Below are 26,869 nucleotides of genomic sequence, written 5' to 3' on the forward strand. Positions count from 1 at the left end.
TGATTTACGTTCAGTGGAGCAGGCATCGCAACATTGCTGAGTTCTTAAAGTCCTTGTACAGTGATTGCACATATACACAAAAGGCTGCTTTCAAAAACAAAAGAACTTCTCTGTGCATTGAAATAATGTTTGCTCTAAAGAGTCACCGGACCGGAAACATTAACTGCTTTCTCTGCAGATGCTGCCAGACGTGCAGAGATTTTCCAGCAATTGGAACTAGCATTTGTTTTTGTTTCAAATTTCTAGGAACTGCAGTTCTTTTTGGATTTTCTTTCCCCTGTTTTTCTGTTTGTGGTGTAAGATATTGTTTTAGGCTTTAAAATAACTCATTGAAACTAAGAGGATAGAGATTTAATATTTCAAATCATTTTACAGATATTTAAACCTTAGAGAAGGATCATCCTGTTACAACTTTAAAGTTTTGTTCATCTTGGCATTAGAGTTGGTTCTTTATGGCAAACTTCTGCATTAACTTAACAGTAAGTGAAAGTCTCTTCGCGAGACCCTTAACTGCTAACAGCTCACTAAAAATATGTTTAAGCTGCTCTTTCATATCCTTTTGTTTCTGGTAATTCTCTTGCCCTGATGTTCAGCAACCTAAGCTACACTAAATTATTACCACAACTGCTGCTGTTACACTTAAGCTTTTTTTCTGAAAATAATCCATATATTGGAATTTTGTTCTTAAACAAACTATGGTTTTCTCAGAAGGGAAACAGTTTGATATGCACAGAAAATGCTGAATAAAGTCAGCAGCTATCGCAGTCTCTGCAGAGAGAAAATTTTAAAATGTTTCATTCATTTGAGGCGGTTGTAGTAATGGACTCAACATTAACTTTCTTTACCCATAGATGCTTCTACAACTGCTGTTTCTTCAGTGTTTCATGTTTATTTCACATTTCCAGTATCCGCAGAATTTTGCTTTTATTTGCCATGTTTGCTTTTCTGCTTACAATCAGAAGAAAAAGCTGGGTGCCTTTCTCTCCTAGACCAGGGCACTATTCACCTCAAAGAATTCCTAAAAGCTTCATCCAAATGTCTGACATTGTTTGTCTACAATCTGGTACCCTTTAGAACTAAAAATGAAAATGTTGCGAATGTTAAAGGATGTTTTAAAAACACATGTCATGAATCCATCACATTCTCCATGGCTTCTATTGCTATATTGCAACATGAAAAGTCAGCCTCCCCACAATGCCAGCAACTGTTGACAGTTACTATCTGAAACACATTTTCATGGCTGTCAGGTTCCTCCACAACTGTGCAATTTGAAAGTGTGGGGTGAAAGTGTAATACTACAGATATACAAAGAACAAAAACAAACATTTCAAATAAAACAGAATTAATGCATTGACCAATATCTCCTCTACCAGGTTAACCATTTTGGAATAGGTTTTAAGACCTGAATCTGTACTTCCAAATCATATTGTGTATTTCAAAGCTCCCAGTTACATACTGCTTGGGAGAATCTTGTATTCCCATTCCTTTTTCAAATGTTTGTTTTGGTGAAGACAGAACAATATTTACTTTCAACAGATAAGATCAAGAGATATTTGACAAATTGGTTATCAAAAATTCAATACTAATTTAAGTCATTAGATAAAACAGATCACTTAAATATGGAGACCTGCACAAGCAAGTTCACTACCTGCACTGATCTTGGATATCTGTGCACTATAAAATAGAGCAGACCAAAATTGAATAAGAGCAGTCTGCAGCCAAGTGCCAGGTTCAATCTCAAAATTCTGCACTAATCAGAAGAACATTTTCAGAAATGCAAATGAGTTAGACTATTTTTCCTTTCATCCCAGTCATTTCTAAATGCAAGACAGACACCTCAAACTTAGGATGCTCTGGTTTGGAGGTGGATTTTACAATCTTAAAAAAACCACCTAAAGAATGGTTTTTTAAGACTCTACAATTCATCCACATTGTGGTTAAACAGTAAGCAATGGATTTCCTGTAAACTTGCCTTTTGCTGGTGATGAGTTTGACACCCAGAACTATTCTATAGCCAAATACCATAACATTATCTTTTTGTATTTGTATTACATTACCTTTAGCAGAGTAGTCTTTGTTGGATCAAGCTTAGTATTACAATCAACCTGAAAGAAAATATTTTCAGCAGTAAGCACTTTTACATGATTATGAAACTAAAATCACTTAAATAACCAAGAGATGAGTCCCAGTTTAGATTATGTAAAACTTATCTCAACTTGTTCTAATTATGCTGACAGAGAAACTGCTCTGTTGTTTAACATTCTAACAACAACAAAACTTCTATAATAATAATGATGTTGATTCCACCACCCCTCACAGGAAAGAGATGACTCCTTGTGTCCTCTGATTAATTCACTAGATAATATGCACAAGTGATTCCCAAGCCTGATATCGAGCCACCAGCCAGGGATGACCAAACTTTTAGAGTACAACTGTTCCTTCTTTCATGGAGTTAAAATCCTGGGAGCTCAGTTCTCTCACTTTACAGTACTGAATTTGTATCTACACCTTATGGACTATACATCTTTAAGGCGGCAGCTCACCACTTGCTTACGTGCAATTAGGATAAGCAAATAATGACATTGCCAAGGAATACAAAAAAGTGCTGGAATGAACCATTACAAGCTTTATCCTGTCACAAACATGCAGTTACCTCCAGCAGAAGGGAAGAAAAATGCATTTTATTTATCTCAAATTTTCTGTGACAAGGACACATTTCAAATTAACTCATCTTAGGTCTGTTACTGAAAGTCCCATTTCCTTACAATTCTACTTCAGTTTGAATTTCCAAACATCTAAACTGAGTTAATTTAGCAGTTCCAGATCAATGTGTTTACAACTGTTAATGTCACTGATACAATGAAGTATGGCATTTTATTTTCTACTTTAATCTTGGCCAGCACAAAGTCATTACAGTAAAACCAATTTGAGTAGGCACTTAATGTTGGATAACAACTGATCAAGTGAGAAAAAGTGAGGACGGCAGATGCAGGAGATCAGAGCTGAAAAGTGCATTGCTGGAAAAGCACAGGTCAGGCAGCATCCAAGGAGCAGGAGAATGACGGTTTGGGCATAAGCCCTTCTTCAGGAATGATCAAGTGTGCCAATGATGACAGCAAGTAGGAGGTGTACACAAAAAACAACAATTCTTATTACGTGCAGGGTGGAGACTGAAACAATATACCTAAAGTCTTAGTTTTCTGATGACAGTTGCCACATTATGGCCCAAGACAAAAATTTAGTTTTTGACAGTGTTTTGAAGCAGACCTTTATGACCAGGATTATTTTAAAAGATGAATTTCTAACATCTTAAATCTCTAAGATACTTTTAGTCCAGAACATATTGGCTTTACCACATTATATTCAAGGATATAAGCAATCAGGCCAATTTAGTATATTATTCCAGAAAGTAATAAAATGCAATTAAAAACATCCAAATTTCGGTGCAGATTCCGAGACGGCCAAACAAAAATTGTGCCTTTAGTTTTCAGGCATAAAATTTCTTGATCAATTAAAGTGATGCATACATGCAGTATTACAGAACTCATTTCACTTCCCAAAGACACTGAATATTTAGCTGACAAAAACATGCAAGGTTTAGAAATTTCACATTAGACAAATGCCCAAGAATCAAAACAAGCTCAAAGCAATTTAAACCCTTTAAAGCTCCCAATTGCAATATTGTGGTTATACAAGGCAATAGGTGTTAATGAGAATTTGAGCAAACGTTTACTGGACACCATGATAAAGCATCAATTTAAATTGGATTAACAATCTTAACATACCACAGCATCCACTGCAGGTGAAGTATCACCAACCACCAACAAAGCTGGACACCTACAACAAAAAAAAAGATATGATCAACACAACTCACTAGTCAATTATTATACGATTTTACCATTACTCAGTGCAATAAGACACTTTTCCACAATAACAATCCAATCAGTTGGACAGAGAGAAGCATTATGAAGAGATGTAAATGACCATTTTAAACCACGTCAGAAAAAGGCTGAAATATATTTGCTTTCCTGGGAGGACTAAAGAAAGGGGATAGTTTTCTAACTTGAACCTAACTCCCAACCCAAACATGTCCTGTTCTAAATTTAAATATACTAGGCCAACCAACCAATTCAAGGAAGTGGATTACAGCTTTATATGGGGAGACTCAACCAAATAATCTTTATAATCTACACTAACATGCACCACACAGAAGTAAGGTCCCAACTTGTTGCTTTGCTCATGAAAGTCCCAAATACCCCTCTCCTGACCCCCAGCAGCTTATTCCCCAGCTTGTATTTACTCAACTCTATCCATTCTAAATCACAGCCGCTACCCTATAACCACTACTAGGAGGCACAGTCCATTATTTACTACCAGATCAAGACCTAGAATCTAGCATTAACCAAACAACTGTGGCTGTCGACGATGACCAACTAGCTTCTTGACTGAAGGTTGACAACCGTTAAATCAAGCTGAACTTGTACATCAGGTTTGTTAAAAATGCTCCCCTCCCTAACAACTAGCTGATGATTTCATTTGTACAACCATTACATCTTCCTCAATACCATCATAAAGTTCAAAATAAATAGACTAGTTTCCATCCAACAGTCCAAATTCAATGCTGGATCCAAAGGATGAATTCAAAAACTCACTGTAAAGTAAGACCTTGGTGATGGTGATGGTGCTGTCCTGCAGGAAGAGGGCGCTCAACATCTAGATCTCTTCGGCTACAAAGAAAAAAAAGTCATGTTAAAGTATTACAAGTCAGAAACTGCTTGCTTTTAATTTACACATCTTTCCCAAACCTTGTTTACTGATTGTGCCTGAAATGTTATTCTAGATATTCCAGCTGTACATTAAACGAACAAGAAAAATGCTGGAAAATCTCAGCAGGTCTGGCAGCATCTGTAAGGAGAGAAAAGAGCTGACGTCGAGTCTAACTGACCCTTTGTCAAAGCTTTGAGAAAGGGTCAGTTAGACTCGAAACGTCAGCTCTTTTCTCTCCTTACAGATGCTGCCAGACTGGCTGAGATTTTCCAGCATCTTCTCTTTTGGTTTCAGATTCCAGCATCTGCAGTAATTTGCTTTTATTTTGTACATTAAACAACTCATTTACAGTCAGAGTCAGATGTACAGCATGGAAACAGACCCTTGGTCCAACTTGTCCACGCTCAGATATCCCAAGCCAAATAGTCTCACCTGCCAGCACCCCACCCATATCCCTCCAAACCCTTCCTATTCATATACCCATCCAAAGGCCTTTTAAATGTTGCATTTGTACCAGTTGCCCATTCCATACACATACCACCCTCTGCATGAAAAAGTTGCCCCTTGGGTCTTTTTTTAATATCTTTCCCCTCTCGCCCTAAACAGATGCCCTCTAGTTCTGGACTCCCTGACCCCAGGGAAGACTTTGTCTATTTACCCTATCCATGCCCCATAATTATGTAAACCTCTAAGCTCACCCCTCAGCCTCCGATGCTCCAGAGAAAAACAGCCCCAGCCTGTTAAGCCTCTCCCTATAGCTCAAGTCTTCCAACACTGGCAAAATCCTTGTAAACTTTTGCTGAACACTTTCAGGTTTCACAATATCCTTCCATAGGAAAGAGACCAGAATTGCACACAATATTCCAACATTGGCCTAACCAATGCCCTGTACAGACACATTACCTCCCAAATCCTGAACTCAATACTAACCAATAAAAGAAAGCATACCAAATGCCTTCTTCACTATCCTATCTACCAGCGACTCCACTTTCAGAGAGTTATGAATCTGCACTCCAAGGTCTTTGTTCAGCAGCACTCCCTTAAGTCCTGCAGAGATTCACTTTCCCAAAATGCAGCATCCTGCATTTATCAGAATTAAACTCCATCTGCCACTTCTCAGCCCATTTGGTCAAGATCCCATTGTGATCAGAGGTAACTTTCTTCACTGTCCATTACACCTCCCATTTTGGAGTAATCTGCAAACTTATCGCTTATGTTCGCAAACCTTGCGTCCAAATCATTTAAGTGAGTGACAAGTAGAGGACCCAGCACAGATCCTTGTGGCATTCCACTGGTCACAGGCCCCTAGTCTGAAAAACAACCCTCCACCACCACCCTCCTGTCTACCTTTGAGCCAATTCTGCATCCAAATGGCTAATTCTCCCTGCATTCAGTGAGATCTAACCTTGCTAATCAGTCTCCCATGGGGAACCCTGTCAAACTGCCTTACTGAAGTCCATATAGATGACACCTATCACTCTGCCCTCAATCCGCTGTTACTTCAAAAACTCAAATCAAGTTTGAGACACATTTCCCATGCATAAAGCCATGTTGACTATCCCTATTCAGTCTTTGCTTCTCCAAATACATATACATCCTGTCCCTCAGGATTCCCGCCACTGGCGTCAGGCTCACTGATCTATAGTTCCCTGGCTTGTCCTTACCACCCTTCTTAAACAGTGGCACCATGTTAGCCAACCTCCAGTCTTCAAGCATCTCACTGGTGACTATTGATACCTATATCTCAGCAAGAGGCAATCAGTTCTCTAGCCTCCCAGAGTTCTAGGTACACCTGATCAGGTCCTGGGGATTTATCCACCTTTGTTTTCAATATAGCACTTCCTCCTCTAATATGGAGATTTTGCAAGGTGCCATCATCTATTTCCCTACAGTCCATAATTTTCCTTATCCTTTTCTCTTTGAGAGCCTCAAACAAACTTCTCCCATCATCTTCAGATATCAGACACCATACAATGCTGGTACAAACAAAGAGCCAGCATGGGCAACAGTAATCCAGTATCAGAGCTTCTGGAAACTTTAACCTAACCCCAGCAGATATGTTAGGGAACAAAACCAGCATGCAGCAGTGAGACTGCCAGAGACTGCAAAAGCCAAAGACTGACAAGGGGAAAAAAAAACAGGTAGGTGACTGGTGGTACAAGGGAGTTTGACAAGGTTGGGTGGTATTTAAATGTAAGAGCCTGACAAACGAGGCAGATGAATCAAGGACAAAAATCAAACCATGGGAGGTATGAATTCATTGCGATCATGGAAACATTGTTAACTCCAGGATAAGGTTTTCAGGGGAGACAAGGGAGGAGGTAAAAGAGAAAGGGGCATCAATTATAGCAGTAAGGAGGGATGGCATCCTAAAAGGCTCCTCAAATGAAGCCATACAGATAGAACTTAAAATCTAGAGGAGCCATCACATTGCTGGGAATGCATTGTAGTTGAAGAGAAGAGAAACAGAAGAATAGATATGTAGGCAAATTTCAGAAGACTAAACAGGAGAGTGATAATAGGGAGTTTCAACTTCCAAAACTGACAGTGTGAAAGTTTAGAAGAAGCGTAATTCTTAATATGCATCCAGGGGAGATTTTAAAAGCCAACACACAGAAGGCCATAAAAAGACATGGAACAGTCCTGTACTTTAATTTTTAGGTAATGAGGCCAAGTATTAGCACAAGTTCTTTTGCATATAGTGATCATAACTCTGCTAAATTAAATATTGCAATAGGTTTAAAAAAGGACAAGGATGGATAGGATATTAAACCATTCTAAGCTTGCAGGAGGCCAGATTTTAATATGGATCAGGTATGATTTAGCTAGACTGGATCAAATGCAGATTACCTTTTTCGAAGAAATGTAATTGCTTTGTACGTGCCCCACTGCTCCAACCAAAGAGGAAGAGTAGTGCTGTAAATGTTTAACAAAGATAAGGGTGGGACCAAGTCCTGTGAACCCTAGACATCAAAAAAAAGGGATATACAGGATTGGAAGATTAAAGAAAAAGGCTTGTGACACATACTGCCAAAGTTCTAGAGGAACACAGTATGGGCAAACAAACAGGAAATTAGGAGACTGCAAAAATGAACTGGAAAGTGTAAAAAAGGAAAATCCATTTTACAAATACTTTAAATGGTTAAAAAAAGGGCAACAATAGAAAGGATAGGGCTCATTAAGGATGTCAGTGGTAACTTGTGTGGAGCCAAAAGATCAGGAGGATTCTAAATGAATACAGTGCATTGATGTTCATTAGAAAAGGGAAAAACGTGGCAGAATTAATCTTTGCCTCTCCAAATGCAGATTAAAAAAAAACAGAACAGTCAGTATGATTTTGTTAATCAACTCTATTAATTTTTTCAAAGAAGTGACCAGGGTAGAGGGGAAGGCATTGGACAATCTATTTGAACTTCAAGGCTTCATGGGAGACTGATCACAAGAGCCATGGGATCCAAACAAACTTGGCTAATTAGATCCAGAATTGACCATGCAGAAAGAAGGAGATGAAAGAGGGATCTTGTGGTTGGAAGCCTGTGCCCAGTGAGGTTCCACAGGCATCAGTGTTGCTTTTTCTGTGTACACAGACTTAAATGTACGAAGATTGATCAGTTCCCAGATGATAGGAAAATTGGTCAGGGTAGCAAACAGTGAGGAGGATAACCTTAGATTAAAAAAAGAGAATACAGACAGACCAGATGATCAGTGACAAACAGAATTCAATTTTTTGGAGATGCCGGTGTTGGACTGGGGTGTACAAAGTTAAAAATCACAACACCAGGTTTAGTCCAACAGGTTTAATTGGAAGCACTAGCTGAGCGACACTCCATCAGGTGACACTATCACCTGATGAAGGAGTGTCACTCCGAAAGCTAGTGTGCTTCCAATTAAACCTGTTGGACTACAACCTGGTGTTGAGAATTCAATTTGGACAAGTACTACATTTGGGCAGGACAACAAGCAAGGGAATAAGTGATGAATGATAGGACCCTGGGGAGCAGAGGATTAGAAGGACCTTGTTGAATGCATATTCTAACCGTTTAAAAGGCAGTAGGATAGGTAGACAAATTTGCTAAGGAGTCATTTAGGATACTTGTCTTTATTAGCTGAGATAGAGTTTAAGATCAGGAAGGTTATGCTAGAACTGTTTAAAACTTGGTTAGGTCACAGCTAGATAATGGTGAGAATTCTGGAATCTGCATTATAGGAAGGATGCAACTGCACTAGAAGGAGGAGAGAGATTTACCAGGATAAAAACACAAGAAATTCAGATGCTGTACATCAGGAACAAAAACAGATATTGCTGGAAAAGTTGTGCAGGTCTGGCAGCATCTGGGGAGAGAAATCAGAGTCAACAGTCCCGAGGGTGGGTCACTTGGCCCATAAAAAGAATTTTGATTTATCTCCACAGATGCCAGACCTGCTGAGCAGTTTAAATGATCCAAAATTTAAAAAAAAAGGGAAAGAGCAGCAAGTGGTAGGAAACTCGACTCATTGCCTGTAAAAATTAGGTAGACACAAAACCCCCATAATGTTTATTTATATGTACACTTGTGATGCTAAAACAGAGGCTGAGCCAAAGGAAGTAATTTTCACTGGCGTTGCCTTGATGAACCAAAAAAGGTTGTTTTCTCTGCTGTAGACCTCCAACTACATGACATCAGGGAGGGTGGCTGGACACTAATGTAGGAGACAATCTTACCTGGTGAGTTTAGGCATTTGGTTAATGCCCAACCCTGACCAAATCCCCAAAATTAAAGGGAAAATTGTGTACTACTGAAAAGCCTGACATCAAGATCTATTTCTAGCAGTAATTTAAGGTAACCTAGGGCCTAGTAAGTGTGAAGGTGTTTTTTTCCCCCCCCCCAAAAGAAAAAAAATTAGAGAAATTTAATCCATTAAATCAAAACACATCTCAGGACTTGACATTTTACATTCAAGAGTTTTAAAGGAGGCAGTTGCCAGGCAGTTCCATTTTCTGCAAGCTCCCATTCAAGCTGCACACCATCTTGATTTAGAAATATTACAGTTCCTTCTTTGTTACTGGATCAAAATCCTGGAATCTGAGCCCTGACAGTATTGTGGGTCTATTCAAGGCAGCTCACTACTACCTTAAAAAAGGAGAATTAGTGATGGGCAATAAATGCTGGTCCAACTGGCAATGCCCACATCCCATGAATTGAAAAAAATACACGGCTTAGGACTCCAACATTTCCTAGATTCTACAAGTCTAAAATTCTTAAGAGTCACTTGACTCAAAATGTTAACTATTTTGTCCACAGATACTGCCAGACCTGCCAAGTTTGTTCAAGAATTTGTTTTAGATTTCTAGCAACCATGGTTCTTGAAGTTATCGAAATCCCTTTGTAGACTTTGAATCGTTTGCGAATAATGGTTACAGTGACCAATCCCTTCATCCAAGCCATGAATAAAGTATAAATAGTGAACAGCAGAGTATTCCAACCTGAATCTTATTCGCTTATTCCAACCTCTGCTTCTGTTAAATCAATCACCCATCCTAATATAAAATCACCCCAATTCTCATGAGTTCACATTTTGTAAAGTAACTTTTACAAATTCAAATACATGATTCTGGTTACCTTTTACACATTCTAAATAAAAAAAGTTAATAAATTTGTGAAACACCATCTCCCTTTGAAAAACTTATCCAGGCTCTACATGATATTGTTTTCTAAAATACCTATCATTTTGCCAGTGTCATATTTAGAATAATTGGCTTGTTTCCTCTAATAAATGATTCTAAATTTGTTTTCTTCTAATTTACCAATACTCTAGAAACTAGCAAAGTGTGAAGCATTACAATGGAATTCATTTGCAATCTTTAAGCCACTCCTTTACGATCCTAGGATGCAGGACATTGGATGGAAGACTTGCATCAGTTTAGTCCTTTTATTTCTCCTCGTACATTCTCCCCATTGGTGAGTGCAATGTGCAAGTTTCTTTGAAGGATGCTTTTCATGACTTTTACCATAAATGTAAAGAAACACTAGTAGTTTTTGTAGCTCAAAAGCAACCTCAGAGGCCTATGGTTATGCTACAACTGCTGCCTTACTGAAAACAAGTTGTGAATGTGCTTGAATTTTTAAAAAAAAATGTTTTACTGTGCTTCACAGTATACAGCCTTTACCTAGGTCATAATTAATTGACCAAAAATTGAAAAAAAAGGAATCCAGTACTACTTTACCTGTTGTATGAATCAACAAAAAGTTGCAAGTTGTTGTGATTAATCTCAGAAGTAATGTGAGCCCGATACATCTGAATCAACTCAGGGTTCGAATGTATTTCATCCTAAAACAGATTGCAAAATCAAATCACAGTAATTTAATCAATCTCAGACAGGAGGTAAAGAATGGTTTGTGAAAGTAGATTGACAAACTTACATTTTAAATTATTTTTATATGCAACAAACTTTCAGAAAAATTTGGTTTTCAAATGTTCAGCAGGTTTGGCTGCATTGCCTACACAGAAATCTTTGTCTCCACAAATGATGCAAGATTGAGCATTTCCAACATTTTCCATTCCCTGTTTCCAACATTTACTGTATTTTACTTTTAAAATAAATTAGGGTTGCTAAAATCTGAGCAAACGTAGTCATTGAAATGTCTGTCAAAATTGCCAACATTCATATCTATATCTAAAAGACAGTGACTAGCTTTCATGTTATTTTATAGCAATTACCTGCAAGCCTTTTGTCGAACGGTTGTTGGGACATATGTAATGTTGACAACATTACATATCAGATTCGTATAGTAAAGCAAAGACACTTCTATCCCTGACATCTAAAACTATACTAGTCCCACTTTCCAGCACTTGACCTACAGTCTTAAATGTTAGAAGATTAAAAAAAGTACTTGGATGAAAGCTTAAAAAGGTTAATAGATTTCTACTGAGCTTTCCAGATTTCCACCACTTCATGAAAAGCAATTCCTCAAAGTCATGACTAAATCTTAAAAGGCAAGAGGTTATGTTATTGACTATTTTTCAAAAAAAGAGGGAATAGATGCTTTTTATTCATCATGCCGATGCCCCTCAAATTTTAAGCCAAATAGTATACTTGCTTTTATGATCTGAGAGAGCATTTATGCTGGAACTGCACAAGGTGTTAATTAGGCATGCAGTGCAGTCTGGAATCCACAGTATAGGAGGGATATGGCAGACCTGGAGGGTGCAGAGGAGATTTACAAGGATGTTGCAAGTGTTGGGAGTGTTACATGGGAGAGAGCACTGACAGCCTAGAGTTGTTTTCTTTAGAGAAAAGATGGTGGTGGATATGGAAAGGTGCAGGTCAGGCAGCATCCAAGGAGCAGGAGAATTGACATTTCGGGCATAAGCCCTTCCTTTACATTACTGAAGAAGGGCTCATGCCCGAAACGTCGATTCCCCTGCTCCTTGGATGCTGCCTGACCTGCTGCGCTTTTTCAACAAATTTTCAGCTTTGATTTCCAGCATCTGCAGTCCTCACTTTCTCCATGGGAAGGTGCAGTACTGATTGAGGTGTAAAATTATGAGCGGCACTAAGTGGACAGGAATGAAATCTTCCTCTCAGTGGAGAAATCAATAACAAAGTGGCATAGATTTAGCCCAAGGGGAAGAGAATTTTGAGGAGTGAGAAAAAAAACTCACCCAGAGAGAAAAAGTGGTGGAAATGTGGAATTGTGCATGTATTTAGAGGTGACTTGCAATACCAAGGTATATAATCAAGGCTCTGGGCAGAGTGCTGCAAAATGAGATTAGAATAGTTAGGTGATTGGTCCATGGCATTCTCAGTCCAAAACGAAAGGGCCTTTTGCTGTGCTGTAGGTCTCTATGACTATGACCTGAAACAAGTCCCTTCTCAGGCTTCTCTGCTCTAAACAACCTGAACTTATCCATTCTGCCTTCATAGGCAAACTGCTCCATCCCAGGCAACATCCTGATGAATCTCCTCTGCACTTCCTCCACTGCAGTCACACCATTCTTCTAGCATAGAGACCAGAACTGCAGAGTGCTCCAGATCTGGTCGGCATGGACGAGTTGGACTGAAAGGTCAGTTTCATGCTGTATGATGGATTTACATAGTCTCACTAAAAGTTCTGTACAGCTCAGGCAGTTTTTAAAATCTCTGCCACAACTAAAGACAAGAATCTCAGTGCCTTCTTAACTATCCTACAAACTGGTCTTGCAGTCTATGGACAAGCATCCCAAGATTCCTCAATTCTTCCTTGTGTCCTGCTGTTCATTGGAAGAAACTGGATAGCAAGGAGTACCTTAATCAGGGTTAAATCCTCTGCTGTTTAGCTGTTCATCTGACCATACAGTTAATTGGTCTTGGAACCCAATACCTTCTTCCTCATTGTCAACCAACTGGGGAGTCATACCATTCCCACACATTCTAAAAAAAAACATGCGAGTGTCACCATCTCAGGCAAGGGGAGAAAGTGGAGTTGACCTCCATGGTAACCTCAGTCAGTGTATAATTAGACTAATCTGTCCCTGTGATATACCACAGGGATCAAATTAGCCATACAGCTGACTGAGCTAACTGACCCCCAATCCCTGGACAGTCCTTTCAAACAGCTTTCAACCATTCAACCAATTTTGGATGCAACTTGCCAAATTATCCTTGATACCTGGTGCTTTTCCCTTCAAGTTGTTCTCCCATGCATAAAAAAAGTCATTGCTGGAAAAGCTCAGCATGTCTAACAGCATCACTGAAGAAAAATCAGAATTAATGTTTTAAATCCTGTAACCCTTCCCCAGAACTGATGCTAGCTAGAAAAATGTTGGTTTATATGTAAAAGATAGGGTGAAGGGGTAAGGAGTAAATGAAATGTGGAGATAGATCCCAAAAGAGAGAAGAATAATTGAACAAAGGAGTGGATAATGAACTGACTAAGAGAGTGATTAGCTGTTAAGTGAGACGGTTAGTGGCTCCTATATAGGATTTGTCAAAGGCTTGGCTGAATTTCACATCCAATTCCCTGATTTACACACTTGGTCACCTTCAAAAATTTCAATTAGTTAGACATGACCTCCCTCTGACAAGGAAATCCTAACTATCCAAGATCAAATCTTACTTTGGCAAAAACCATTAAATACTAGTTGATTAAGTTTTGCATGTATCCTTTCCCACACCCTACTACAAAAAGTGCTCAAAGCCCTTCAACTGCTTTGATCCTGTTAAAGATGCTAGGTGTGTAATAGAAAACATGACAAAACAGGATTTGATACCCACAAGTTAAAAAATGTGCAAGGTGATGTGCAATTCACAGCATTGCCACTTTTAATCTAGTGATAGATATCAAGGCAGTAAAACAGAAGCAACTTTAAAAGTTACTGTTTTGACATTCTGCAGCACATGCTGTAGATGGTGTACTCCAATGATAGAGGCATGTCAGATAATTTTCAGAGCTGCAAATTATGTTAAATTCTCTATTCTAAAATTGTGTCTGAGTAGCTAGGCATTCTTAACAGATGACTTTACTTACTTGGGTTGGGAATAAAACAATGAAGTGGGCATACATTTAGGTACTTTGTCCTACCCAATCCAAGTTGCTGGATAGTGGGTATCACCAATATATTGAGGCAGGAATCTCTACCATGGTAATACCAGTGTAGAACAGGGTGGGGTTAGAACATGTTGGAGATTATAACCAAAATTGCAACTTACAACTTATCACTAGGCAGCAGGGTGGCTTAGTGGTTAGCACTGCTGCCTCAGTGCCAGGGACCAGAGTTTGATTCCCATCTTGGGCAACTGTGTTGAGTTTGCACATTCTCCCAGAGAGTCTGTGTCCTCCAGTTTCCTCCCACCATCCAAAAAAAAAACATGCAGGTTAGGTGAATCGGTCATGTTAAATTACCGAATGTTGCTGCATTACTCAGGTAAAGAGAGTGAAGGGGTCTGGGACGGTTACTCTTCAGCAGGTCGGTGTGGACTTGTTGGGCCGAAAGGCCTGTTTCCATACTCTAGGGAATCAAATCTAACCTAATCACCACAAGCTGTATGTTTCTTGATCTCTTGATAAGTGTTGCCTTGTGATCATGCAAACGTAGGCACAAAGATGAAAATCAGCAATTCCTGGCCAGGTCATTGAAGAATCAGTTAAACATGGTTGGGCCACTAACAATGCTTCATGAATTCTGTAGCAAGTATCTTGGTGCTGCTGCAAGATTTTTTTCTTCAGTCAACTGCCATTAACCACAATTGTTACATAAGTTTGCAGTTAAGAACTTGAGTGGCAGCTGCCATTAAACTATTTTCTTTTAGTATTCAGTTATTGAATACATATCTGAATCAACAGCACACAGTATCCAAAGCCAAATAGTTCTGGCCAAAATCGGAATATACTGTCAGCATGCAGGTCTCACTTGGAGACCTCTGCAAACAAGGGGGAAAAAAAAAGAAAAGGAATGAAGGGCAAAAAAAAAACAAGACCATACAGCAATGTGATGCTGCTGGTTCTGGGTTCAGAAACTGTAGACTTTAGTGTCTACACAATATGGGAAGAAAAATATTTTGTCTTCACTAGAGAGAGAACACAAATAGTGGGTAAAAACAATGACTGCAGATGCTGGAAAGCAGATTCTGGATTAGTGATGCTGGAAAAGCACAGCAGTTCAGGCAGTATCTGAGGAGCAGTAAAATCGACATGTCAGGCAAAAGCCCTTCATAAGGAATACAGGCAGAGAGCCTGAAGTGTGGAGAGATAAGCTAGAGGAGGGTGGGAGTGGGGAGAAAGTAGCAGAGAACAATAGGCGAGTGGGGGAGGGGATGAAGGCAGTAGGTCAGGGAGGAGGGTGGAGTGGATACATTGAAAAGACAGGCAGGTTGGACAAGTCATGAGGACAGTGCTGAGCTGGAAGTTTGGAACTAGGGCAAGGTGTGGGGGGGTGGAAAATGAGGAAACTGTTGAAGTCCACATTGATGCCCTGGGGTTGAAGTGTTCCGAGGCGGAAGAAGAGGAGACGTTCTTCCTCCAGGCATCTGAAGGAGGCCCAGGACCTCCATGTCCTCGGCAGAGTTGGAAGGGGAGTTGAAGTGTTGGGCCACAGGACGGTGTGGTTGATTGGTGCAGGTGTCCTGGAGATGTTCCCTAAAGCGCTCTGCTAGGAGGTGACCAGTCTCTTTACTGTAGAGGAGATCGCATCAGGAGCAACGGATACAATAAAATGATATTAGTGGATATGGAAGGCTCCTTTAGGAGCTAGATGGTGGTGGTGTGGGCGTGGGTTTTGCAGTTCCTGCAGTGGCAGGGGAAGGTGCCAGGATGGAAGGGTGGGTTGTGTGGGGGGGGGGGGAAATGGACCTGACCAGTTAGTCATGGAGGGAACGGTCTTTGCGGAAGGCGGGAATGGAAATATATCCTTGGTGGTGGGGTCTTTTTGGAGGTGGCAGAAATGTCAGATGATTTGGCTTAAGCGAAGGTTAGTAGGGTGGAAGGTGAGCGCCAGGGGCATTCTGTCCTTGTTATGGTTGGAGGCTTGGGGTCTGAGGGCGGAGGTGTGGGATGTGGACGAGATGCGTTGGAGGGCATCTCTAACCACATGGAAAGGGAAATTGTGGTGTCTAAAAAAGGAGGCCATCTGGTGTGTTCTGTGGTGGAACTGGTCCTCCTGGGAGCAGATACGGCGGAGGAATTGGGAATACGGGATGGCATTTTTGCAAGAGGTAGGGTGGGAAGAGGTGTAATTCAGGTAGCTAAGAGAGTCAGTGGGTTTGTTAAAAAATGTCAGTGTCAAGTCAGTCGTCATTAATGGAGATGGAGGGGTCCAGGAAGGGGAGGGAGGTGTCAGATGGTCCAAGTAAATTTAAAGGTTAGGGTGGAATGTGTTACAGTTGGTGAATTGTTCAACCTCCTCACGGGAGCATGAGGTGGTACCAATGCAGTCATCAATGTAGCGGAGGAAGAGGTGGGGAGTGGTGCCGGTGTAATTACGAAAGGTCGACTGTTCTATGTAGCCAACAAAGAAACCGGCATAGCTGGGGCCCATATGTGCGCCCATGGCTACCCCTTTGGTCTGGAGGAAGTGGGAGGATTCGAGGGAGAAACTGTTAAGGGTGAGGACCAGTTTGACCAAATGAATGTGTGTCGGTGGAAGGGTACTGTTGGGGACGTCAAGGGGAAAAACGCAGGGCTCGGAGGCCCCGGTCATGGCGGATGGAGGTGTAGAAGGATTTGGGCATGGTGAAGAGGAGGCATTGGGGGCCGGGGAAACTGGAGTCTTGGAGGAGGTGGAGGGTGTGGGTGGTGTCTCAAACGTATGTGGGGAGTTCTTGGACTTGGGGGGGGGGGGGGGGGGGGTGCGCGGAATATGACAGTGTCGAGATAGGTAGAGACGAGTTCAGTGGGGCAGGAGCATGCTGAGCCAGTGGGTTGGCCAGGGTGGTCAGGCTTGTGGTTCTTGGAGGAGGTAGAACCAGGCAGTGTGGGGTTCCCGGACTGAGGTTGAAAGCTGTGGGTGGGAGATCCTGAGGTGATGAGGTTCTGTGTGGTCTGGGGGATGGTTTGGTGATTTGGGGGTGACGTGGTAGGAAGGTGTCCTAGAGTTGGTGTTTGGCTTCAGTGGTGTAGAGGTCAGTGCGTGACTACCTGGTCAGGTCCACACCCCTCTACAACCCACCCTCCCATCCTGGCACCTTCCCGTGCCACTGCAGGAACTGCAAAACCTGCGCCCACATCTCCTCCCTCGCCTCCATCCAAGGCCCTAAAAAGAGCCTTCCACATCCAAAGTTTTACCTGCACATCCACTAATATCATTTATTGTATCCGTTGCTCCCAATGCGGTCTCCTCTACATTGGGGAGTCTGGATGCCTCCTAGCACAGCGCTTTAGGGAACATCTCTGGGACACCCACACTGCCCTGTGGCCCAATATTTCAACTCCCCCTCCCACTGCAGAGGACATGGAGATCCTGGGCCTCCTTCACTGCCGGTCCCTCAGACGCCTGGAGGAAGAACGCCTCATCTTCCGTCTCGGAACACTTCAACCCCAGGGCAATGAGGACTTCAGCTGTTTCTTCATTTCCCCTTCCCCCACCTCACCCTAGTTCCAAGCTTCCAGCTCAGTACTGTCCCCATGACTTGTCCTACCTGCCTATCTTTTCCACCTATCTACTCCACCCTCTTCTCTCCCCCTCCCCTCCCCCACTCACCTACTGTACTCTAGCTCATCTCTCCACGCTTCAGGCTCTTTGCCTTTATTCCTGATGAAGGGCATTTGCCCAAAACATTGATTTTACTGCTCCTCGGATGCTGCCCAACTGCTGTGCTCTTCCAGCACCACTAATCCAGAACACTAGTTGCAAGTCAGGACAAGAGGAAGAATAGAACTTCAAAGGAAAAATAGGTGCTATAGAAAAATCTGATGGAGCTGCAGTATAACAAGCTCCAGGGTTCTGACAGACTTCACCTTAGGATTTCAGAAGGGTAGCCAATGAGGTAGATGTGCAAGTGCTAATATTGCAGAATTAGCAGATTCTGGAAGGGGTCCAACTGAATGGGAACAATAAACCCTCTTTTTATGAATGGCAGGAAAGATGAAAACGATAGGCCAGTTGAGCTTGACATTGATGCAAAAGGTGTCAGATTGGTCATTTAAAAACTTCATAAAAATACAAAATCAATTGAAGAGTCAATGTGCATTTAAAGTCTGTTTAACCATTTTATTGATATTCTTTGATAAAAGTAACTGTCCTGCTTTCCAAATGAAATTTGAAAACGCAGCACATGGTTATTGGGCAAAGCAGGAACCACAGTATGGAGGTAGCACACCTAATAAAATTGCAATATCGAAATAAATGACAATGTCAGCAATAAATAGGATATTACACTATTAAAGCTTTCTCATGCAAATTCAGTCTGCCAGTTGCATTCCTCAAGACTCAGCCAGCTTAGGATCAGTACTAGTAAATCATTTCAAATTCAAGATCCTCACTCAGTATGCATTCTGTGCCCTTGCTTGACCTCCTCTAAAAAAGGTAGTTCCTCTAAGCAAGATTTGGTCAAAACAAAAATCAAGGGCAAGAGAGGAACGTTTTTAAAAAAGAGATATTCAACTATTAATTTTCTCTGCAAAAAAGAGAATCATGAGATTGGATGGAGTCTGACATATTGTTGCATAAATCATATTTATGGTATGAAGAGAAGATACTGAACTCACCTTTCCAAACAGATGAGAGATCACAATGTCTGTCAAGTTTGATGTCCAACCAGTAATCTAGGAGAAAACAAAGAAAAACACAGCTTAATCTTCATGATGCACAACACCTTTCATTTCTCAGGCAATAAATCAGTAGCAGGACATTGCTTAGCAATGCTTAGATAGCAATAGACTTCAGGATAGGGACATCCTGGTTGAGTGGGTTTATCTTGTGTTCTTTAGATACACTTTAGTATGAAGTAAATAAGTTTGATTCATTGCTCTACTGTGCAGTAGCAAGTCAGTTGGTTCAATTGGTCTTTGTTAATATTTATCCACCACAATCCTCTATCCACACAATCATCCTATCCTTTCTTCATAGAAGGATCTAGCTTCTGCTTAGACATGTTCACAGTAGTCACCTGATTGAATTTTAAAAAGGTTAGTTAAAAGTTCATGCAAAATAAATTGAGATATATTCATTAAAATCTGGAAATGTAGCAGGGCAATTTGAATCAGTTTTGAACAGCATAAGTAAAAATAAACACTTATAAAAGAATCACTGGTTAGAGCATAACCACAGCTGTAACCAATTCGGAGCATCACAATTTTAGGGAAAACAAAGGGCTTGGGTAAAATAATTATGCCAAGATTACAAACTTTGGTTATGGGGAGGGTGGGGGATAGTTCTTGGAGGCGATTTCAGAAAAAAAAAGGTGTTTAAAAATCAATATGGACTTTTATAGGGCAAAACAGTTTCTACTCAAATGACATTTAAATCTGTTTTTGATTTAAAGGTAGAGATATACAAATCAAAAAAGGAGACATTGAGATGTTGTTTTTTAAAAAAATGCACTAAAAAAGAGAAAATCATTAAAGCAATGCTAAGTAATTCCTTAAGAAATCAATTCTAACCTGGGAAGCAAAAAAAGAGAGTGCAGAAGAATTGTGAAGGAGTATGGTAGTGGAAAGAATTGCATAGCTTTGTTAAAAAAATACAACAAGCTTTCCCAAGTCAGGCCATAAGCTATTAAAAACCTGAGCTTCACAGTTAATGCAGGTGCCCCAGAGATCAAGTTAATATGGGAAGACAGTAAGTAACTACCTTCATTTTAACTAAAATACCCAATTTCAGTCAGATGAAATAAAGCCAGAAGCAATTATTTACTACAGGTTTTATTTTATCAGCAGACTTTTCACTCCAGTATTAGAAGTTTAATATTATTAGTAGGATTCAAAAAGGCACATTAGCCACACCCAAAAGCATGAATAGAGAACAATAAGCTATGAAACCTACACAATAAACCTCAACCTGAGCTACAAACCTTGCGAAGCTATGAAAAGCAGTCAAAAAGGTCAAATGACTGGAGCAGAAATTCACAAAAAGTCCAAACTTAAACATCTGTTGAGGTTTCAACTTTTTTTGAAAGCCAAAATTGTAACAAGGGAGAACCAAGGTATGTTAAAAGCACCTGTGTTAAAATGAAACTTTCTTACTAGGTCTAGATGAATTCAAGATTCAGTGCCAAAATTAAATTTGAACATAACCTATATAAAGATGAGATATTGCAACTGGTACAGAATCAGAGTGCAACAGGTCTTGCTACAGTGCTGCTGGGAGTGGTTGAAGAAGCCTAACACTGCTTTTTCAAATGGAGATCACTGACCACCTATCATGGTAAAGAACCTCCGGATACTGGAAGATTATGAATTCAGACATCACAAACCCAACATGTAAGGGTTTATTTAAATCCATTTTTTTTGGTGGTCTTTTGTCGATTGTTAACACTTTCAACATCTTCTGCCTTACTATAAATTTTTAACATTGAAAATACACAATTTGTTGCCATCTTTAACTTGGTTAAATCAAAGATGGATTATCCTCTCCCTAGAATCCTTCCTCGTCACTGGGATTTTCTTTTGCTGCAAGCCATGGGCTATTTTAATAAAATGCTCACTGTTATTCAAATGAATAGGTGATCTACCAGAGATCTTAGGAAGCTACTAACCAATGACACAGTTTAAAAATAATTTTTAATTATGCAACTGCATGAAAAAAACAGGGCTAACAAATAGGCCAAGCACAAGAATCTTACAGTACTGATATCAATACAATCGAAATAAAGCTAATGAAAACTCTAGCCTCAAAATTAGGCATAATTCAACAAGTCAGACAAGTTCTGTCAAGCAGTTTGGATTTATTGTTGGATCACAGTATCTTTATTAACACACAATCTTACACAAGGCATTACCTTAGTTGCTGCCCAGTCCATCCAACCTTCAGCACAGCAATTAATATTAATGAGACATAGCCCCTCAACAAGATCAGGAAAGGTCAACTGAGGAAAAAAAGTCACAAATAAATTGAGTACACTTCACAATGTATTACAAAAATTATAGATATAATTTTTAACCAAGGCTTTGGTATTAGGAGTCTTGAATTGTTCCAAGCCTGTGCTAGTCCTAAAGGCATTGCCTATGCTATTATCATAGCTGAGGTGCAGAAGGCATATTTCATATTGTGACACTGGCCTGAGGCAGGTAGATGGCAAGACTGATGGATTAGGTGATCAAATTCAGAGACTTTGGCCCAGTTTTAATCTTGGATTGTCAGAACCAATAATGCTCATTCCTCTTCTTCACCCACTGCCCTCCCTAACCCCTTACCCCAGTATAACTAAACCAAGGTTTCATAATGAGGCTATTTGACAACTATAAACTAATGTAGGTTCACATTCCTTCAAATGAATTCTTGGCTGAGCTTAATAATGAATATACTTTGCTAAGATAGACGATTTTTTTTCCTTGTAAAAAGGAGTGTTTTTCAACCAGTATTTATTTAGTCAAGGTAGGAGGTGGGTTGAAGGTTTCTTCAAAAGGGGCTTTCACTTCCTGGGGAGATTGACAGCCTCACAAAAGTAATACCTCTCTCAAAAAGGAAATGTTAAATGCCTAAATGTATTTTTGTTTCCTAACCACTTTGAGGTGAGCCATGAACAGTGTCCCATACCAAACTAATCATATTTCCAAATTGGAGAATTTAGAATGTCCATCCATGCAATGTAGCCTGCAATAGGAACACTTATACAGACTTGCTACCTGCATCCTTAAAGTTTAAAAATGATTTAGAAATAGGAATAGCAGGATTTCTGGAATAGTTTAAGTGGCCTTTTTATTTGGCCCAACTCCACAAAATCATCGTCTAAATTTACTCTTGCACGCATTTATAAAAAGATAACTACTGGTGGATGAGGCTCTCTGCTTAAAATCTAAGAGCCATGAACAAAAAAAGTTACCTCCAGAGCATTAAAGTGAACAAATAAGGGGGGAAGCACCACTTACAGCAAATTTAGTCAGAATATATGCACCAGCACCAACTCCTATTCCAATAATGCTCTTCACACTGAAAGACAAATCAGAATTTTAGCTGTCTGCACCAGAACAGAAGAAATTACATGAACTTACAATTTGGGAGGGAACTAAAAATAAGACCTCAAGCTGGTCTAAATGAAAAAGAAACGAATTTTGAAAGTGAAAATGTTTTTATTTTAGAAATTATGATTACTTAAATGAATGGTTCCTAAGGAAAATATACAGTTGGAGCCACGAGAAATAAGTACATAATTCATTCCAAAAATAAAAATTTGACTAAAAATTAGATTCTAATTTGTGCAACACTAACAAGTGATTCTGGGCTTGGGGAGTTAGTGTGGAGGAAGCATGGTGGGGCGAAGTAAAAAAAAAGCCCAACTCCCAACTATTACGACAATCGCTGCTCAAGCTCAGACTTCTATTAAGTGCTGAATGAGGAATTTAACTTTTAGCAAAAGTTACTAGCTTCACATTAAGTGTGAAAGAATTGAGAAAGCAAAAAATAAAAAAAGTAACTTGAGCACTTGCTGCTTCTTAATTTGAAGGCAAGTGTGTTAGCTGCATTCTTGGCAATGCGTATAAACAATGACAACCTCAAGCATGACAGTTTAGGAGAACAGAATACTTAGCAAAGTCAAGCTGAGAATTACAGCACGTTAAAAAGGTTGCAGTCTTTCCCAAATTGACTACTGATGCACATATGAAAATTGTATAATATTCAAATCTTACCCAAAGTGCTTCAAAACAGATGGAATCATTTCAGACAGTTGGTCCATTGATGGATACTGATATCTACAAAAATCAGATGCAAAATGAGAGTTATTTTCTTCAAAGTGGTTTCAAACCTATACTGTTTGATCATCTGGTGTGTAATGGATTTAGCTTTACAGATTGGATTTTAAAAATATATAAATGGAAATGCCAAACTGAAAACTGACGGATAGTTCTGATGTAGATACAAGTGAAAACAGGCTTAGGCTAATGAGTAAAAGATAACCTGTGTTCTATTTAACAATAGGAAATAAAAATGGATAATCCACCGTTGAATTGCACTTGAGTCAGGATGTCTATTAGCAATACTAAGGAGTTTAAATTATTCGAGGTTTGATGAACATATTGGACTCCCGACATTGACTCTCACCACAGATGAAAAAGAGGATTTGTATTCCCCTACAGAACATCTCAGAAGAATGCAAAGTGATCATATGGGGATTGGGGAAAGATGATGGAAAAAGGTTGGCAAATGCTTATTTGTGAAGTAAGCTGTCAGCTGGGATGAAAAGCTGTACAGGGTCTGTGTTGGGAGAAGGGAGACACCAAGAGATACAGCGATTCACATTTAAGATGAGCAGCAAAACATTAGTACAAGAACAAAATTATAACAAAGAAATTGGTGTGGAATTTTCAAAAACCCACCATTACTACAACAGTTGAAAAGGAGATCAGGATAGATGGCCTTTAGAAAGAAATCTGCTGTCCTTTCAGTTTAAGCCGACATGCAGATTCACAGCAGCTGGATGACTTTTAGCTACCTTTTAAACAGATGAAAATGGTCTAAGAATATAAACGAGAGATTACATTACTCCAAGCACCTAATTTAACATTACGGCATACAGGCTGCAAGTAGATCAAGATGATCGTTCACCACGAACATCTCCAAACAGCAGACTAGAATAGGGATAAATGCACAGTTGCCAATGACAATAAAGTATGTTGTTGAAGTACAGGATTTAAATAGCCATCCTTACCCAGCTGGAAATGTTGGAGCTCCCACTTCCTGACCAGGTGCATTAATATGATAAACAGCAAAATGAAGTGTAATTTCTTGCATATCTTCAGAATTGAAGAGCGCGTTGAAGCAGGATTTGTCTATGGAGAGACAAGTTTAGATATCTGTAGTAAAATGGTAACAAGCCACAAAAAAAATGATTTACTATTCATTATGGTGAAAATAATGAATAAAAATATAGCACATTGAACAAAAACATGTTTTTGTTCAGTCAACTCATGATATCCAAAATGGGAAGTAACAATTTATCCTTTCACCTCCCCCCCTTCCACTCTATTTGCAGAGAAATTAAAATGTTTATTTTAAGCCAAATTTAGGAAACAAGCACAGATTCTATTTCTTGAAAAACTACTTATAACAGCTTTTCTAAAGATCCTAGTTATTCTTGTACTGGAAGTTGCGATATAGTTTAAGCTATCAGGCCCAAGCAGACAGAATGCCCAATGTTCAAGCATGCCATTAGCTTTTAGACTTGGGTTTTGATTAAACCCAAGTCTGAAAGGCAAGAATTCTGACTATTTAAACAGGATACACAATTAGGTACTTCAAAGTGAGGCTCAAAAACTGGTGTGGGGAAATGGGTTCTGGTTTGTAAGCATCTAGACCAGGGTAATTGCAGGCTGTACTGTAGGGAAGTCTACACCTGAGTGGTGCTGGGACCACTGTTCCAAGCTGCAGGACTCAGTAAAAAAGGATCCTAAGCCTTCTAAATGGGAGCAGGTGATCAAATATGGAGAAAAGGTCTATACCTTTTGATTATTTCACGTGAGAAAAATAGTTAATGGGGGCGGGGGGGGGAAAAGAGAGAAGGTAGGGTCAGACAACAACAGGAAGGGGCACAGAAAAAAAATTTAGAAACTCAAGTAAGAAGTTAGATAAATATGGAGGAAGAGCATGCCCAAATCAAGGATGACATCTGTGCAAAAAAGTTAGAGATAACCTTGGTTCAAACAGCAGAATGTAGAATTGGTCTAGACAGACTGAGAATTGGGGAAGAAGTCACTAATTTGCATTGGCTACAGGCCCAAAGTACGTCACAATGTGGGACAAAGTATCAAGAATAAATATTTGGTGTTCCTGAAGAAAGGGACAAGAATAACCTTAGGCAGTAGCTTAAAATGGAGGAGTTTACAGAACGCATGCAAGATAGTTTCATAATGTACTAAGAAACTGACTAGAAAGTAGGTTATATATTTGACTTAGAATTGTGAAATACCCCTTTGGAACTAATGCAACCCTAGGTAGTACTGACTACAGTGGCTGAACTTTGTATTCAGTTTGAAAGAAAATCAGGTCCAAGGCTAGCATTTAGAATCTAAATAAGGGCAGCCATAATCGGCATAAAAGCTGGAGCTAGCTGAAGTAAACTGGCATACCTAGGGGGAGAGATCATTCAACAAACAGCAGTAGAAATTAGAGGGATATTTCAGAATACAGAATTAGTTGTATTCCTCCGCGAAGAATTCTAAGAGAAGACTTATTATTCGTTGTATTTTGTACTTGCTGTAATTAAAAAGAAAAAGCAATTATAGAAAGAGGAGCAACATCTCCCTATTGGTCAGACAACTAGAGAATTACAAAAAGAATTAGTTAGAAGATAACTTGGAATTTAAGGTTTCTGCACATACAGTATTTAAAAATAAAAACACCTAAACAAAGTAAATATTGATCCTTGATACAGAGGTAGAGATAAAGAATACAACAGGTGGAATACACAAATATTTTGCTTGCATTCACGATAGAGGACACAAACATCATTCTTGTAACAGCTGCAAGTCAGATCGTGGAAGGAACAGAAAGCAATCTAATATTACAGTCACAAGAGAAAATGGTTCGAAGCAAACTGAAACAACTATGGACTGACCATTCTGCAGGTCCAGATGTACTTCATTCTACAGTATTGATACAAGTTATAGATGAATTTGAACTAGTTTTCTAGCATTTCCTATAATTAAAAAAGTTTTAGATTGAAAAACTACACATAATTCCATTATTTAAGTGAAAGCATCAGAAAACAACAATGTTTCCTTGCCATCTGTCATGGGGAATGTTTTACAATTCGATTATAACTGCACACAAACTCAAGCTTACCAGGAGGTTCAGCAGTTGTCAAAGTGTGCTTAACCCATTATCAGCCCTTTGAAGGTGTAACATTCAAGGCGGATAAAGAAGAGCTTGTAGACAGACCATTCATGGATTGCCAGAATGCAACTGATGAGAACAAATACTATTGCAAAAAGCAAAAAAGTTGATAGTGTAAGGTTGTCTGGCTAATGTAGAAGTGGGCTGCTGTCTGATTGGTAAGATGAGAAAAGTGGAATAAGACCCAGGCTGAGCCCTCAAGTTTGAATTTACATCATTACTTTAACTTCCTGTACTAAGTCAAAGGTAGTTATATTTAAGAATGATACCAAGATAGGTAGAAAAGTATGTAGTGAAGACAAAGATATTGCAGACTAATAGACTGATTAAAAGAGGTAGTCAGAAATCTGCAGATAGAATATATAGTGTGGGAAAGTGAAGTTGTTCCATGTTAAACTGAAATAAAAAGAAAAACAAGTATTACTTAAATGACTGCAAGGGTGCAGAGCTATCTAGATATCCTGGTTGCACTTGTCATGAGTATGTAGATATGGCACATAAATCAAACAGCTAATGGGATGCTAAAATTAATTAGAAGAACTGAAAACAAAAGGATGTTTTGCTCCAGTTAGAACTCCCTGTGCACAAGGAGGAATTTTGTTTTGTCCAAGAAGAGTTAAAGCTTATGCATTGAGATATTCAGTATTCTGAAAGTGGA

At 39.5% G+C, this 26,869-nt stretch overlaps 1 protein-coding gene across 4 annotated transcripts in view; it reads right to left on the bottom strand.

Moving 5' to 3' along the window:
- Positions 1-26,869, bottom strand: part of LOC132815075 (protein NDRG1-like) — a 62,462-nt gene that overhangs the window by 8,022 nt on the left and 27,571 nt on the right. For 3 of the 4 annotated variants that reach the window (XM_060823779.1, XM_060823777.1, XM_060823778.1), the window contains 9 exons: positions 24,029-24,149; positions 23,010-23,072; positions 22,251-22,311; positions 21,161-21,247; positions 18,930-18,986; positions 10,973-11,076; positions 4,653-4,727; positions 3,786-3,837; positions 2,058-2,105 (listed from right to left, as the gene is read on the bottom strand). In XM_060823779.1, the coding sequence (XP_060679762.1) occupies positions 2,058-2,105; positions 3,786-3,837; positions 4,653-4,727; positions 10,973-11,076; positions 18,930-18,986; positions 21,161-21,247; positions 22,251-22,311; positions 23,010-23,072; positions 24,029-24,149 (668 nt within the window). Of the gene's footprint in view, positions 1-2,057; positions 2,106-3,785; positions 3,838-4,652; positions 4,728-10,972; positions 11,077-18,929; positions 18,987-21,160; positions 21,248-22,250; positions 22,312-23,009; positions 23,073-24,028; positions 24,174-26,869 lie in introns of all 4 variants that reach the window. The other variant, XM_060823781.1, reaches the window with a different exon arrangement.

This window comes from Hemiscyllium ocellatum, chromosome 4, assembly GCF_020745735.1.
Source record: "Hemiscyllium ocellatum isolate sHemOce1 chromosome 4, sHemOce1.pat.X.cur, whole genome shotgun sequence".
Taxonomy (NCBI): Eukaryota; Metazoa; Chordata; class Chondrichthyes; order Orectolobiformes; family Hemiscylliidae; genus Hemiscyllium; species Hemiscyllium ocellatum.